The sequence below is a fragment of the Phyllobates terribilis genome, unplaced genomic scaffold (genome assembly GCF_046119375.1).
Source record: "Phyllobates terribilis strain yellow unplaced genomic scaffold, ASM4611937v1 Scaffold_11__3_contigs__length_659146591, whole genome shotgun sequence".
In the NCBI taxonomy this organism is placed as follows: Eukaryota; Metazoa; Chordata; class Amphibia; order Anura; family Dendrobatidae; genus Phyllobates; species Phyllobates terribilis.
In genome coordinates, this window is record NW_027362771.1 from 488,105,659 (window position 1) to 488,123,303 (window position 17,645).

The following is a 17,645-nucleotide window of genomic DNA, read 5'->3' on the forward strand; positions in this document are numbered from 1 at the left end:
TTTTATTGGAGAAGACATTGGCTTCAGCTGGAATGGGCGATACGGTAAGTAGAGTTTAATTTAGAACATTAAAGGAATGTGTGTTTATTTAAATTAAAAGGACTTTATTCTGGGTGTTGGTATTTTTTTTAAGTTTCACTGTGGGGTTAGTAATGGGGGTGTCTTATAGACGCCTCCCCATTATTAACCTGGGCTTGATGTCAGCTGGCATTATAAGCTGACATCAACCCCAGCCCTATTACCCCTCTGCCACCGCTACAGGGCAGTGGGAAGAGCGAGGCTAAGTGCCAGAATTGGCGCATCCTATGGATGCGCCATCTCTGGGGCGGCTGAGGGCTGGTGTTTCTAGCCTGGGAGGGGGCCAATATTCATGGCACCCTTCCTGGGCTATTAATATCAGCCCCCAGCTGTCTGCCTAGCCTTTGCTAGCTATTAAAATAGGGGGACCCCATGTAGTTTTTTTTTGGGGTCCCCCATTTTAATAGCCAGTAAAGGATAGGTATTCAGCTGGGGGCTGATATTAGTAGCCTGGGAAGCTCTGTGGGTATTACCCCCATCCCAGGCTTCAAACATGTGCCCCAGCCATCTGCTTAACCTCCGCTAGAGACTAAAATTACGGGGAACCCCACGCCAATTTTTTTTTTAATAAATCCTTTATTTTAACACTAAATGACAAGTACAGTAACCAACACTGTCCCTGTACTTCATATATATGTAACTGACATGTTTCTATCTATCTAATCTATGTGTGATGCTCTATTCTTTCTGTTGTAAATTGTCGGGTACCGGTGTATGCCGCTGATGAATTGCCGGCTTTTCATGTTTCACTGTGAGCACTGTTCCCATCGATTTGGGCAATCACTGTAATGCCACAACCACCATGGCTGTGGCATTACAGTGAGTGGCAGACAATCCCTGCATGACTGGCGCTCTAAAGAGCGGCAAACATGCAGGACGGGGACCCGAGCTCCAGCCCGAGCATCGCGCAAGAACTCGGCGAGCTCCGAGCATCTCGAGTACTGAGATGCTCGGGCGAGTACCGAGCAGTGGCGAGCATGCTCGTTCATCACTAGTAAGCACCTTATTTAGTCTTGGATAGTTTTACTTAATCAATTTGTGAGGTATGATACGATATGGGGGTGACTTTATGGTACCAGTGTGGTCAGATGTGTATTTAACCCCCCATTATTGTAAACTTGTTTGGGTTACGAATATACCTGCTCCTTGGACCAATTATAAAGCTATAATACATCATTTGTATAGATGAATACTCACCCTATACTGTATTTTACCTTTATATATTGAGTTCATATAATGTTCTGCACATAACTTGGGATGTTTTTATGATTGTCCTATTTAACCTCATCCTATTGCTAGATTATTTTTCTAATTGCAAAAAATATAATTTTATATTTAGTTTAGTGCTCCATTTTTCTTTTTTTATGTCTGTTTTTTATTAGCATGAAAAGGACAAAAAGTAGCAATACGGGTCTGTGAAAAATCACAGACAGCACACGGGTGGCGTCAGTATGCTGTCCGTGATTAAATACGTTGTCCACTACTCGGATAACACCTTCTGAATCACTGTTTCCCGTCCCCCCAGAAAAATAACATCTATACTCCCCTCCGGTGCGGGTGCCGTTCGTTACAGCAGTTTCGGCACTGGTTCTCCCAGGGATCGCTTGACATTATGTCATGTGATGCCTGCTGCCAATCGGCACTGACTTCACTTTCCTCTCCTATGGATGTAATTGACATCCGGAGGAAGTTAGGGCTGCGGCTGCTCTCTCACTTCCTCTGGATATCTTGATTTGTCCGAAGGAAGGGAAAGTGAAGCCAGCACTGATTGGCAGCAGGGATCACGTGGAATAACATCAAGCGATCCCTGGGAGAGCCAGTGCCAACACCACCGGAACGGCGCCAGCACTAGAGGGGAGTATAGCTGTCATTATTTTACTTAGGGGAAACACTGATACAAAACAATAATGACACTTGGACCATTTTTTTTTTATGTGAACAATCACGGATGTCTAAATGAGGCCTAATTGTGTGCTGGGTACACATTTTACAATTATATTAAGATTTATTTTGTGTGCACTATCCAGTGTATTTTCTCACCGAATAATATTGGCAGCAGCCTTCCTCTCCTGGGCTAGCAGCTCTGGGTTGTGGATAACTTCCTCCAGGAAGCTAATGACTTTGCTCTTCAATTGCAGGTTTGTCTCAAAATCCTAGAGAAAACAGAAACAAACTATAAAGCATGTGCATTAACCAATTCATGACTGGGCCATTTTCAGTTTTTTTCAAACATACACTTTTAATGACTGCCATTTTTTCTCGTTCAGATATTCAATACATTTTTGCCTCTTTTTTTTCACGGCTAAATTTGTAACTTTTTTATACAACCTCAAAGGACTTGTAAAAACATTTTAATCTACGTTTTCAGGTCCGTTAAAATTATTTTTATATATTGGACATGTTTTATTTCAATGGGAGAGCGGGGGAGGGAGGGATAGAAATAGCAATTCAGACTGGCAGGGTTTATTTTTTCATAGTGTTATTTTATTTATGCTTTTGTTTCTATATTAATTTTATTTTTTTTTCATTTATTTTATACACTGTGCCCCCCATAAGGTCTTAACAGACCTTTGGGGTAAGATATTTAATAATTTTTTTATTACTGATTTCCCCTGTAACTGAGGCTCTTATATTAGACACAATTACAGGGGAATTTCAGCTTCCTGCCTGCATAGGAGAGCTGGTTAGATCTCCTAGGACCTAGCAGCTCCTGCTCCCTCCCTACTGGGTCCGGAGAAGGAAGCACAGTCAGTTATTCTTAATCTACATAAACAAGTGCTGATTCAGCGCTGTGTATACAGAGATCGAGAAGGTAAACATGGTTATAAATAAGGTTTATCTTCAGTCTAGGAAGTCTTACTGTATGTCTTACTGTATGTCACAACCAGCAAGCCACCCCCACAGCTGCAGGATATTGTGCAAGCTGCTTAGACTGCATTGACGTTTTAGAATGTTGAAGGGGTTGTCCAAAGTCAAATTACATATCCTTCTAAATCCCTATATATTTAGTGCTGTAATCTAAGTTTTTTTTTAATATACTTGTATTAAAAATTCCCTACCGTTCCCTAACTACACTAACTGCTATTCTATTTTTTTTTCCTATTTCCTGTGTGATGACGTTTCATTTGAGAATCCCAGTGCATGCTGGGGTACTTAAACGACACGTCATCAGAGCAGGAGGCAGAGGCTGCTCATCCCTGTTGTCTCCCTCCCTGCAAGCTGTGCAGTGTGTGATCTGCACAGAGACAGCGTCCGCTCTTTCGTCAGCTCAGATCAGTAATAATCAGCCGATAACAGAGCGATGTCAGAATACTCGGCATGCAGGAGACCAGTGCCGCCCCCACAAGCGACATCACCGGTCTCCTGCACGCCGGGTATTCTGACACCGCTCGTTTGCCGGCTGATTATTTCTGATCTGAGCCGAGAACAGAGCGGTTGTGGTCACTGTGCAGATTGCACACTGCACAGTTCGCAGGGAGGGACACAGCAGGGACACGCACAGTGCACATTACGCAGGAATGAGCACAGCCCCTGATAATACCGCAGTGAGCAATGGTAAGTTTGTAACTTTTATCTGTCTTTTTCTGAACTTCTCTGTGCTGATTTATGACGACAGACTACATCAAAGTTCAGCTGATCTCTAATGTGGTCTTAAATCAGCTGGGAGGAGTTCAGAAAAAGACAGATAAAAAGGTTAGGGGGCGTGCACACAAAGTTTACTTGAGGTAGTCAAAAATGACTTGTTTTTAAATGGAAATTGCTTTAGAAAACTGCTTCTTAGAGATTTTGGAGGAATTTCTCATTCACTAATGTGGTTTTGAAGAGTTCTTGAACAGTTTTTTTTTTCCAAACACGTTTTTTTGCAGCCTTCTGATTAGACAGTGCCTAGTTTAGAGCATTTTCTGTCAGGAGCCACTTCAAAGAAATGATATTCACTCTCTTTTTCCCCCCCTGACGTTTTTAAAAACTTGAAGCAGAAAAAAGGTTCAAAACACTGAAGATATAAACAGCAAAGTGGTTTTACAATAGAAATGAAAATGAAGACTCTTTCAAACGTTTTTAACTGATCTTTTTGGAATTTTTTGGAGTATACCTGCTCCTCATAATAAACTCCCAATGAGATTGAGCTCACTGCTGGATTCTTAGTTAACTCATTCTATAGTCAGCAGTTTGCAGGGAAACAAAGAGCCTGTAAAAGCTAGATGGGGCAAAGGATCACACAAAGTCTAAAGTATATACAAATCTAATTTGATAAGATTTGCCATAAAGTATACTGACTAGTGACTAATTGCTGCCAGGAAGAAGGCTTTGTAATATAGGATCTTGGCACGTACCTGGGCATGTTTGGAAACCCAGTGTCTCAGGACATTGAGTACACGGTTTGTTGCTGCTCTTCTGATTACAAATTCTTTGTCACCGTTCCTCTGATCTGAAGGAAATCCTGCAACACAAACCACATACAATAAATGTCATATAGTCTGCATTCATGTATATCTAACGTGGTGCTAATGGAAATAGAGTTCTTGGACTTAGACTTGGAATAAATGGAGCTTTCCTTAAAACATTTAGTTAATCTAATCTGCTTTTGAGTCCTAATACTTAAGGGATTCTCCATAACCTTTGGAACATTTCAAAAGTTTATGATCTTTAAAATAAAATAAATGAAACACAAGGATCCCATTTTATCATTAGCAGATTTTTTTAAGTGACTTTTCTTTTTTGCTCTTGTGGTATTTGTTGCCATTTTTTTGCAACAAATTCTATAAAATGTAACTAGAAATGGACTTACATGTACAGTAGAAGATCCGTCCTAATCTTATAAAATCCAATTATCAAATATATATCTATAGAGAGATACCATTATCCAAATAATACTTTATTGTAAATATTTGAAAATAATTAGTCACATGTATGTTTCATGGAATAAGTGCATCACCCCAAAGTGCCAAAAGTGCACTGCAGTAATAAACACTGTCTGTCCTCTGAGGATTATACAGAAGAGATATTTAGGCCAGATGGGGGTATTTTTTGTCATTTATAGGATAACACGGTGGCTCAGTGGTTAGCACTGCAGCACTGGGGTCCTGGGTTCAAATCCCACCAAGGACAACATCTGCAAGGAGTTTGTATGTTCTCCCCGTGTCTGTGTGGGTTTCTTCCGGGTTCTCCTGTTTCCTCCCACACTCCAAAGATATTTTCAATCCCATCCATATTATGTAGAGGGAGAATCCCTGTTCACATTAGTCTACCAGAAGTCTGATGATCTCTTACAGTTCAGAGACGATCAGTGTAACTAATGGAATCCCTAATACTGAGATCAATCACAATTCACAGATCGTATTATTTTCCGAGTCATGGAATCATTATTTTAAAGTATTTACAATAAAGTATTATTTTTATAATAAAGTATCCTTCGATAGATATAAATTCTAATAAATGGCAGCATGTGGGTTGTGTGAAGTCAAAGGTGTTCTTTTTTCTTGTCTTTTCAGAGAAGAAAAGACACATGATTCTTTAAAATGTCACCTTTTAGCCTTCAACTACGCAAAAAATAAAATTTCTCACATTTTCCGCCCCACTAAGATACTGGAACACAATTGTGCAAACATTTTAAAAAGTTACAAATGATGAATTAGGCTAAAACATTTGGCTAAGGAAACCATGACCATAATGCCAAACAGAAAAGAACTACAAAACCAAGTAAAGTTAACTTAAAATAAAAGCACAAATTAAATAATAAAAGAGGCAACCATAAAAATCACTATTATAGCCATTTTACTCCACACAAAGGCAATGCTGAATGGAGGCCAAAGTGTACTACTAGTATTTCATTTTTCAATTAAGCACTTTAAAAGAAGGCATCAAAAATATGTCCTAAAAGAAATACATTAGTGGGTGCTAAAAGCTTGTATTATACGGCTTCTAGAACTAGACATCAGTGGGGCCATTTACTAAATCTGGCAATTGGTTCAATTAAGAGGAACATTGAGGAGTTATCCAATACTTAAAACGTACTAAAAGGAGGAAATGTTGCAAAATTTAAAAAAAAACAAAAAACAAACCCAACTTCTACTGACCCATTAATTCAGCCGTTAATATCTTTGTTAATATTGCAATTGTAGGATGACATAGAATACAGTCGCTTGTGACAGCTGCAGCCAATCACTGACAACTGGGGATTATATACAGTATGTCATGACTACAGGACAAGTGAACGTCCATTGGGGATCACTGGAGCAGCTGCACTGCAATGCTGGCTGAATTAATAGGTGAGCAGAAGTCATTTTTTCATTTCACAATGTTCCCTGTGATCTAGTTTATTTGAAATATATAAGGATTACGTACCAGGTTTTCTAAGATACATATATGTGATATTTATTAAGGAAATAATCAACACAGCTATTATAATTTGCCAATATGTTGTATTACTTGTTATATGTCAGTTACAGTCATGGCCAAAAGTGTTGGCTTGATGTCAGCTGTATTTTTGGACACTTCATAGCTGACATCAAGACCAAGCACCATTACCTCGATTGCCACCGCATCTTTTCTGCAGATTAGCTACAGTGCAGTGGGTTGTAGACTTCTTGATTAGTACGCCCTGCTGGTGTGGCGGTGGTTAGCGCACAGCGCCGCTCCTTTAAGGGAATAATAAGTTAGGGACCCACTGAGAGGTTAGCCATGAAGTGGCAGTGTGCTTCATATACTCTGATCAGAATGTTAAACTAAGAACCTCATGTTCAGTGTAAAAAATCTTTGCCTGGCGGCCTTAGATCAGAGTATGATTTTTGGATGTGCGGTCCATATCTTTTTCTACAGTGCAGCAAATTTCTTGATTATGTTAGGCACCGTGGACAAAGGAACATCTAGATATCTGGAGATGAACTTGTAACTTTGAGATTGTTGATATTTTTCAACAATTTTGGTTCTCAAGTCCTCAGACAGTTCTCTTCTCTTTCTGTTCTCCATGTTTAGTGTATCACACACAGACACACAATACAAAGACTGAGTCAATGTCTCCTCTTTTTATCTGGTTTCAGGTGTGATTTTCGTATTGCCCACACCTGTTACTTGCCACAGGGGAGTCTGAATGAGCATCACATGCTTGAAACAAAGTTAAGTTGTTTAACCACAATTTTGGAAAGGTGCAAACAATTTTGTCTGGCCCATTTTTGGGGTTTAGTATGAAATGATTTCTTATTTGCCTTTTCCAATACACACAAAGAAAATAAACATGTATATAACAAAACGTGTAAATGCAATAATTTTCTAGGAGAAATACTTCATTTTCTGGAACAATTTCAAGGGTGCCAACACTTTCGGCCACGACTGTAGATACCAGTTTTATAAAATCATGGTTTCTCTAGCTGAAGTAATACAAGTCCGGCCTACAGATATCCTCAGAATATTCTGTCAGGCAATGTTTTGTAGATAAGATTTTCACAGAAACCTGACGCCGCCGTCTTTTTGACACATAGCGATATCCTTGAAAATAAATTATTGTTTATATTTTGCATATACATTGTTTAACTATTACTAACGTGCCATATTACACTGCTCAAAAAAATAAAGGGAACACTTAAACAACAGAATATAACTCCAAGTACATCAAACTTCTGTGAAATCAAACTGTCCACTTAGGAAGCAACACTGATTGACGATCAATTTCACATGCTGTTGTGCAAATGGAATAGACAATAGATGGAAATTATTGGCAATTATCAAGACACCCTCAATAAAGGAGTGGTTCTGCAGGTGGGGACCACAGACAACATCTCAGTACCAATGCTTTCTGGCTGATGTTTGGTCACTTTTGAATGTTGGTTGTGCTTTCACACTTGTGGTAGCATGAGACGGACTCTACAACCCACAGAAGTTCCTCAGGTAGTGCAGCTCACCCAGGATGGCACATCAATGCGAGCTGTGGCAAGAAGGTTTGCTGTGTCTGTCAGCGTAGTGTCCAGAGGCTGGAGGCACTACCAGGAGACAGGCCAGTACACCAGGAGTAGTGTTGAGCCACCCCCGTAGTGTTCGAGTTCGGTTCGGTTCGTCGAACACCCGTGTGTTCGCCGAACTGTTCGTCGAACTGTTCGTCGAACACCTTCGAACACCGTTAAAACCAATGGCAGGCAAACAAAAACACATAGAAACACCTTCAAAGGTGTCCAAAAGCTGACAAACTGCTCAGAAGACATAACTAACACATGGAAAAGTGACAAGTACATATAGTCATGCGAAAATAAAAGAGGTGGAGGAGTAAAAGGAGGGGGAGACACAGATATAGGCATGTCATGCCCTTCTAAAATCCAAAAAGTGAGAAGCCGACACGGCCAGTCCGCTCCTGCCCGTGCCGCCGGGTTTGTGCCAGAGCCGCGGTGAACCCTGACGGCCAGCCCCCCTCTCCCAATACTGGTGCCTGTCCGCTGGTGGGTCGAGCGAGCCCCCCTGTGGTGGAGGCAGCTCTAAGCTTTTTAATTTAAATTGTCTCTCTAATTTGAATGAATACACTTTAAATCCATTTACAAGGATCTATTGGAGGGCAAGTCTCATGCCAGCAGCCGCGGTAATTCCAGCTCCAGTAGCGTCCACTAAAGCTGCTGCAGTTAAAAAGCTTTTATAAGGATCGAGCTCGGCTGTCCACCGCAAGGCATCCTACTGCCAGTCCCAGCCCCTATGCCTTGGGGTGCCTCCTGATGCTCTTCACTAAGTATCCCATGGTCCCGAAGCATTTCCTTTGAAAAAATTAAGTGTCTAAACTACAGGTGGTGTAGCTTGCTTAACAGCCGGCATAATCCGCTGACTAGCAGACACTGCTACTAGGCACAAAGTATTTCCTGGGCTAGATGCAGTTAAAAATTTGTAATTAGATACTCTCGTTGGATGCTGAGAAAGCATTCCATAGAGTCTCCTGGCACGCTATATAGGATTCTCTTAAAAAGCTTGGGGTAGGGGTCTAGGGGACCCTTTTATAGCCAAAATCACGGCCCTGTATCGCAATACGTCACCTAGGCTGAAGATAAATGGAACTGTAGCACCCTGAGGGCTCGGTTGCTACAGACGTATTGCACCTCACCCAGAGGTGTGATATCTCACTCTCAGGTAAGGATGGAGTGTGGATCAGGACCCGACACCTGCATGCATTACACCACATTGCCGTGGGGCAGGGCGACCAATATGCCCCTGAGATGGGCACGACAGTCCCTGTCCCTGGCTGGAGTGGGGGGAGGGAACACTGAGGAAGGGGAACCCTGTAGTGCAGGAGCAGGGAGGAAGCAGTTCCTGGGTGCATTGAGAAGGGAGTATAAAAGGTGGGCACCATCTTAGTTCAGTGCAGAGAAGTCTGAGCAGAAGTGGCAGGGAGCAGGGGCTCTGCATGAGCTCTGCTCCGGAGGCGGGCCTAGTAACAGAGGCCCAGGCCTGGAAGAGGGAGAAGGAAGGAAGAGGAGCGGAGAAGGCTCCAGGAACGAGGAATGAAGGGATCCCAGGGGTGCGGACGGGCGAGTCGCCACCGCACGCCCGAATCCACCTGCGTGGAGGGGTCAGGCCAAAGGGGGAGACCGGTCCCCGAACTAGTGGAGGCAGGAAACGACCCTCAGCTAGAAACCGGAGGCTCTGACATTTTATGTGGCGCAGCCCCTCGCTACACCCGCTAGGAAGGCACCACATAGGGTCAGGGAAACTGGCGCCAAGTTTACCAAGAGGAGGCCCGAGGCAGCCGGACAGAAGTGTTGGTAAGAAAGGCCAGACAAAGGACACACAAAGGGGGTCCTGTGAAGTGCTCCAAAGTTATCTGGGAGTTGTCTGAGCCCCTCACCTGGTGAGCACAGTACGACGTGGGCAGCCGTTACCTGCAGACGTGGTCTGGATAATAAGAACTGTGAGTAAAGGCCCTGGACTGCATCACTGACTCCGTGTCGTTACTGCTGCTGCCCTGCACCATCACCCCCATCCTCCGCATACACTGCCCTGAGGCTATACTCCTCCCGTGGGGAGTTATGCTACGCTCTGCTGCACCCACAACACCAGCCTCAGCGGTCTGCCCTGTAGCGGCGGTTCACTCTGACCGCAATCCACGGGTGGCGTAGTCGGACATTTAAACATCAAAACCACATAAATAGTTCCGCCACTGGTTTGACCGCCCTGAGCCACGGAACCGGTTTGCCGCCACGAAGACTACAACCACCAGCATCCACCAAAAAGGGTCCGGCTCCGGGTGTCCCAAGGCCCAGGGGGTGCGTCAGAACATTTTCATCACCTTTCACAATCACCAATGGGACAAGGCAGGGATGTCCTCTGTCCCCTCTCTTATACATCCTAGTGACGGAGCACCTGCTCTCATCAATTCGCCATAACCCCAATATTAGGTGGATTGAGGTGGGAGGCACCGAGTACAAGTACTCTCTATTTGCTGATGATGTCCTAGTATATATCACTCAATCACATATATCCATCCCTGCTGTTATGGCTGAAATAGATCACTTTGTTACATGGTCAAATTTTAAAATCAATGCAGCGAAGTCTGAGGCCCTCGATGTCTCCCTCCCCAAATCCATATAGGATTCCATCCAGTCCAACTTTCCCTTTGCCTGGCCCTCACAGGGTATCAAATACTTAGGAATTCCTATTCATAGAGACCTCTCCCATCTATGTTATCTTAATTTTGGGCCCTTTATTGAACAATTCCATACAGACCACGGTTGGCAAGTTAGAACTGTAAGATTCACTACGTGAACCACTGGTGTTTTGTGGAAAAGCACATGTACACTGCGTTCCAAATTATTATGCAAAAAGTGTTTAGGAGTGATAAGGGAAGAATTTGTTTGTTTGTCAGTTAAACTCATTGATGGTGATGTGTGTCAGGGCTCTTTATATCACTGTAAGCAATTGCAGACACCTGTGCTAATTAGTTTGGCAGGTGTGTCCAATGAAAGGCAAGACTACTTAAGAAGGCTCTCTCACATTATTAAGCAGCCTACATTTTCTGCCAAAATGGGAAAGAAAAAGGATGTGTCGGCTGCTGAGAAGCAACAAATTGTGGAGTGTTTAGGTCAAGGCATGACTACAATCAACATTGTGCGATGATCAGGATGAAGTGTCTTGGCAATCAAGAAGTATGTAGCTGATTCACAGTACACACGTGTGCATGCTGATAAGGGCAAATTGAGGACTCTTTCCTACAGGCAATTACGTCAGGTTAAAAGAGCAGCGGCAAGAAAGCCTTGTCATAGCAGCAGACAAGTTTTTGAAGCTGCTGGTGCCTCCAACGTCCCCCGAACAACAAGATGCAGGGTCCTTCAGAGGTTTGCAGCTGTGCATACGCCATCCTGTCGACCTCCTCTATCCACTTCACACAAGCAGAAACGGCTCCAGTGGGCCAAACATTACATGAAGACTGATTTCAAAACTGTTTTGTTCACGGATGAGTGCCGTGCAGCGCTCGATGGTCCAGATGGATGGAGTGGAGGATGGCTGGTTGATGGACACCCCACGCAAACACGGCTACAGCGCCAACAAGGAGGAGGTGGAGTAATGTTTTGGGCTGGAATCATGGGGAGAGAGATTGTCGGCCCCTTTAGGATCCCTGAAGGCGCTAAAGATGAACTCCATAATGTATGTGGATTTTCTCAAACAGCACTTCCTGCCATGGTTCAAGAAGAAGAACCGTGTATTTCACAGCAAGATCATTTTTCTGCATGATAATGCACCATCTCATGCTGCACATAAAACATCTGCATCTCTGGCTGATATGGGCATAAAAGGGGACAAACTTATGGTGTGACCCCCATGCTCCCCTGACCTCTACCCCATTCAGAACCTTTGGAGCATCATTAAAAGGAGTGTCTATGATGGCGGGAGGCAGTTCACATCTAAGCAACAGCTCTGGGAGGGTATTCTGTCCTCATGCAAAACAATTGAAGCAGAAACCATCCAAAACCTGACAAATTCAATGGACGAGAGAGTTCAGAAGCTCCTTTCGAACAAGGGGTCCTATGTGAAAATGTAGCATCACCTACAATAAAGTTTTGAGTTGAAAACTGTTTGATTTCAGTTTCTAATAACCTGCTAATGCTTATAATTTCAAAAATGACCATTTTTTTGGTCTTTATTAAAATGAAAAGGTTGATCGAAAAGTTTGGGGGATCTAAGAGTGTGGCAACCCAGTAGTCATGATTACTTCGAATTCTGACAATATGAGGGTCATGCTGCAGGTAGTGCAGCAAGAAGGCACTTATGTGTCTTGCGCATCTCGGAGCCCCAAAATTATTTTCCGGGCTAGATGCAGCTAAAAATTATTTTTAATTTTAAATCTGGTGGAGCTTATTATAGATGGCCTAATAGGATCAGTGCTGCACACTGCTACAAAGCCCAAATTATTTTCCAGTCAAGATACAGATAAACATGATTAGTAATTTGAAAGCTTAAAACGGTTGGTAGGGTGATTTTAACCAATCATCAAGCTTTTACTCTCCCCAGGATGACACAGGGGTAGAAAAGTCGTTTCGGATCCATGATTTGTTCATCTTTATGAACGTGAGTCTGTCTACATTATCAGTGGAGAGCCGCGTGCGCTTATCTGTCAGCACACCACCAGCAGCGCTGAACACACGTTCAGACAGAACGCTGGCTGCGGGGCATGACAAGATCTCCAAGGAGTAAGTGGCTAGCTCCGGCCATTTATCCAGATTGGAAGCCCAAAAAGAGCAAGGGTCCAGTGACACAGTCGTGGCTTCAATGTTTACTTGGAGATACTCCTGTACCATCGTCTCTAGGCGTTGACTATGTGTCAGACTTCTTGTCTCCTGTGGCCTTGCAAAGGATGGGCTAAAAAAGTGGTGAAATGATTCCGCAAAATTGATGTTACCAGCAGATACTGTGGTTCTGTTACGGTTTGAGTGCTGAACACTTGACGGTCCCACGGTTGGCAAGTTGGAACTGTGAGTTTCACTACGTGCACCACTGGTATTTTGTGGAAAAGCACATGTAAGATTCTGCAACAGTCTCTGCTGATACTCCTGCATGCGTGCATCCCTTTCTATGGCAGGAATAATTTCTGCAAATTTACTTTTGTACCGGGGATCTAACAGTGTGGCAACCCAGTAGTCAGGATTATTTCTAATTCTCACAATTCGAGGGTCATGTTGCAGGTAGTGCAGCAAGAAGGCACTCATGTGTGTTGCGCATCCAGGAGCACCAAGTCCCTGTTGTGTTGGTGGCGAGGTAACAATCATGCTTCCTTCCTCTGTCCTCTCCCCCCAACCTCGCACAACAGAAATGTGATCAAGGTCTCCCTCATCTGATGAGTCTTCCATCAGTTCGTCCTCCACTTCTTCCTGGGCTCCTGCACCTTCCTCACTAGTTTGGCTGCTACCATGCGCCCTGGTAAAACCATCTCCCCCACCCTCACATGCCTGCCGCCTTGGTGCTGCCGACCGTCTGGACCTTGCAGATGTTAGCCCTTCCGCATACAACTCCTCCTCCTCTACTTCCTCCACCTCCTCTTGTGCCACCACCTGACTCCGAATTCTGTTTAACATGTGCTCCAGCATGTAAATCACCGGAATAGTCATGCTGATAATGGCATCGTCAGCACTAAACATCTTCGTCGCCATTTCAAAACTGTGCAGAAGGGTGCATAGGTCCCTGATCTGAGACCACTCCTCCAGCGTGATTTGCCCCACCTCTGGATCTCGTTGGCCCAGGCTATACGTCAGAACGTATTGCACCAGGGCTTGTCGGTGCTGCCACAGTCGCTGCAACATGTGCAGAGTTGAATTCCACCGGGTAGGCACATCGCATTTTAGCCGGTGAAGTGGCAGGCCCAACGACTTCTGTAGAGATGTAAGTCGCTGAGCTGAGGGATGCGAACGGCGGAAGTGAGCACACAGCGACCGTGCCCTCTGCAGAAGGCCATCTAGTCTGGGGTAGTGGGCTAAAAATTGCTGGACAACCAGGTTCAACACGTGAGCCATACAAGGCACGTGTGTGACATTGCCCCGGCGAAGGGCCGCACCCAGGTTTGCAGCATTGTCGCACACGGCCTTCCCTGGTTTCAGGTCCAGTGGAGACAACCATTCATGAAATTGGTTCTCCAGAGCTGACCACAACTCCTCAGCTGTGTGACTCACATTTCCCAGACATTTCAAAGTAAAAACCGCCTGATGACGTTGAGCCCTACTGCCAGCATAGTAAGGAGGTGTGCAGGATCCCTTCTGCACAGTTAGAAAGCTTGTGGCATGACCAGACAGGCTTTGGGTGCAGGTGGAAGACCGAGAGGAGGTTGAGGAGGCAGAAGCAGTGGAGGAACTTTGACATAAAGAGGATTGACGCACAACTCGTGGGGACGGCAAGACTTGGACAGCAGCCCCTTGTCCTGCTGTCACCATAGTTACCCAGTGCCCAGTCAGCGACATGTAACGCCCCTGTCCATGCCTACTCGTCCAAGTGTCTGTGGTGAAATGCACCCTGTCACACACAGAGTTTCTCAAAGAAGCGGTGATGTTGTGTGCGACATGCTGGTGGAGCGCAGGCACACCTTTCTTTGAGAAGTAGTGCCGACTGGGCATCTGGTACTGGGGCACTGCGACGGACATAAGGTCTCGAAAATCCTCTGTGTCCACCAGGCGGAAAGGCAGCATTTCTGTAGCCAAGAGCTTGCAGATGGTGAAATTCAACCTCTTAGCTTTCTCATGGCTAGGAGGAAATGGTCTTTTACTTGTCCACATCTGAGGGACCGAGGGCTGGCTATTGTGCTTAGACGGGGTTGATAAGGGTGTCCCCGGCAAACTGCCGGTCTGTGAGGAAGATGCAGGCGGACATGTTAGGTTGCCTTGATCCAAAGGTGGTGCTATCGATGTCGGACAGCGCTCAACACCAGCTGGTGTTACCACCTCCAAAGAAAATGATGACCTGCCAATCACGCTGGCTGTTGCGGGTAAAGAGGTGGCAGGTCTGCGCCCCAAAACAGGTGTGACTGCTGTCCCCCCAGTCACAGAGGATGAAGAGGCCGCGGATGCACAAGATATGGCAGACGGTGGTTGGCCCGGCCGGCTAGGCCGCATTGTAGCACACTGAGCTTCCCACTGCAACTTATGCTTCATGTCCATGTGCCGGTTCATGCATGAAGTACTCAAACTATGTATTTTTTGGCCTCTACTTAGCTTTTGCTGACAAATGTTACAGATAACACGAGTTGGGTCATCTTTATCGATCTGAAAAAATGCCCAGGCTATGCAAGGCTTAGCACCCATGCGACCTGAAGAGCCACCACGACTTGTGGTGAGAGGCAGAGTTGTGTTTGAGGATGCAGTTGTTGACGTGCTTCCAGTACTACGTCTCTGTCCAGGAAGGCGCAACCTGACCTCGTCGTCACTAGCATCTTCCTCCACCTCCTCTGCTGACCTCATCTCTTGGCTGACTGTGGGTTGACAGTAAGTGGGATCTCCGACCTCATCATCATCACCCTGTGCGTTATCACACCCGTCGTCCTCAGAGCCAACCTGTTCCTGCCCTGACAAAAAACTAAAGTTGTCGCTCCAATCAGGTATTTGAGTCTTATCATCGTCTTCCTCATTGTCTCCACCAACAGGAGTTACAGTTTGGGAATGAGGGTCTACATTATGGTCAGAACCTTCTGCGTCTGGTCCTGGATCCGACTCAAAGATTCTGGGCATCAGTGCAGATCATTTCCTCGTCTGGATTCACAGAAGCGCTGGAGTCGACCTCTGATTCCCAGGCTATAGTATGAGTAAACAGCTCTGCAGACTCAACCATCTGTTCTACCTCATACTCAGACGGGCAGCTGGAGATTTGGGAGCTGTGAGGAAGCAAGTGCGATTGGGGTGACACCTTTGAGGACTGGAGTATTTGTGATGTTGAAGTTGATGTGGAGGAGAGCCCACTTAAAGGAGCACTTGATATCCGTTGAAGCACCTGCTGTTTTTGTGCCTCATCTGGAATTTGTAGCGATTGGCGTGGCCGTAAGAAAGGGATCTTATCACATTGTCCGCTAAAAGAAGTAGACATTTTAGTTTGGCTGGAAGATGGTCTTTCTTCTGCAGATGTTACTGTTGCTTTAACACCTACCCCACGGACACAACCTTTTTTCCCCTTCCCAACACGCCTATTCCCCTTTCCACCAGCAGCAGGCCTTTTTCCACTCATTTTGGTGGTTAACTAATTCACAACTCTGGAGTTGTTTGCACAAAAAAACAATGGATGGTAACCGAGCAGAGCCGAGTGGCCAAACTGTGGTATTAGGCCAAAACTATTGGCTGGGTTAGATGCAGAAAAAAATTATATTCAATTTGCAACCTGATGGAGGTCAGTATAGATGGACTAATACAACAAGTCCCACACACAGCTAGAAGCCCAAATATTTTTTCAGAGGTACTGTAGATGCAGATAAAAATTATTTTTAATTTGCAACCTGATGGAGGTCAGTATAGATGGACTAATAGAGAAAGTCCGACACACTGCTAGAAGGCCAAATATTTTTTCAGAGCTAGATGCAGAAAAAAATTAGATTCAGTTTGCAACCTGATGGAGGTCTGTATAGATGGATTAATAGAACAAGACCCACACACAGCTAGAAGCCCAATATTTTTTCAGAGGTAGATGCAGAAAAAAATATATTCAGTTTGCAACCTGATGGAGGTCAGTATAGATGGACTAATACAAGTCCCACACACAGCTAGAAGCCCAATATTTTTTCAGAGGTAGATGCAGAAAAAAATATATTCAGTTTGCAACCTGATGGAGGTCAGTATAGATGGACTAATACAACAAGTCCCACACACAGCTAGAAGCCCAAATATTTTTTCAGAGGTACTGTAGATGCAGATAAAAATTATTTTTAATTTGCAACCTGATGGAGGTCAGTATAGATGGACTAATAGAGAAAGTCCGACACACTGCTAGAAGGCCAAATATTTTTTCAGAGCTAGATGCAGAAAAAAATTATATTCAGTTTGCAACCTGATGGAGGTCAGTATAGATGGACTAATACAACAAGTCCCACACACAGCTAGAAGCCCAATATTTTTTCAGAGGTAGATGCAGAAAAAAATATATTCAGTTTGCAACCTGATGGAGGTCAGTATAGATGGACTAATACAACAAGTCCCACACACAGCTAGAAGCCCAAATATTTTTTCAGAGGTAGATGCAGAAAAAAAATATATTCAGTTTGCAATCTGATGGAGGTCAGTATAGATGGACTAATAGAATGATGCTATGCCCAAAAGATTTTACTTCACTAGGTGCAGTAAAAAAATTGGTATTCTATACACAGGTGGTATATCTTGCAACACAGATAGGCTACTCCACTGACTAACACACTCTGCAATAGGCCAAAAAGGATTAGCTTTGCTAGATTCAGCCAAATGCTGTGAAAAAAACTTGCACAGCACTGGCACAGACCTGCCTGGCAAAAACTGATAGGAACTGATGTAACCTAGTCCTGAAAAGGACTCCAATTACAATTAGTCTTTACTCCCACAACCTATCTATTTAAGAGCACAGACCTGCCTGATAAAAGTCGTAGGAAATGCTGTAACCTAGTCCTTAAA

At 44.3% G+C, this 17,645-nt stretch overlaps 1 protein-coding gene and 1 long non-coding RNA gene across 4 annotated transcripts in view; one reads left to right on the forward strand and one right to left on the reverse strand.

Annotated features, from left to right (window-relative positions):
- RASGRF1 (Ras protein specific guanine nucleotide releasing factor 1) overlaps positions 1-17,645 on the reverse strand; it is a 90,431-nt gene that overhangs the window by 14,594 nt on the left and 58,192 nt on the right. For all 3 annotated transcript variants that reach the window (XM_073653524.1, XM_073653522.1, XM_073653525.1), the window contains 2 exons: positions 4,413-4,519; positions 2,119-2,231 (listed from right to left, as the gene is read on the reverse strand). In XM_073653524.1, coding sequence (XP_073509625.1) covers positions 2,119-2,231; positions 4,413-4,519 — 220 coding nt within the window. The remainder of the gene's footprint in view (positions 1-2,118; positions 2,232-4,412; positions 4,520-17,645) is intronic.
- Positions 3,220-7,246, forward strand: LOC141166641 (uncharacterized). Its single transcript, XR_012251333.1, has 3 exons — positions 3,220-3,633; positions 6,201-6,347; positions 7,119-7,246. It is a non-coding gene; the product is annotated as an uncharacterized lncRNA (long non-coding RNA).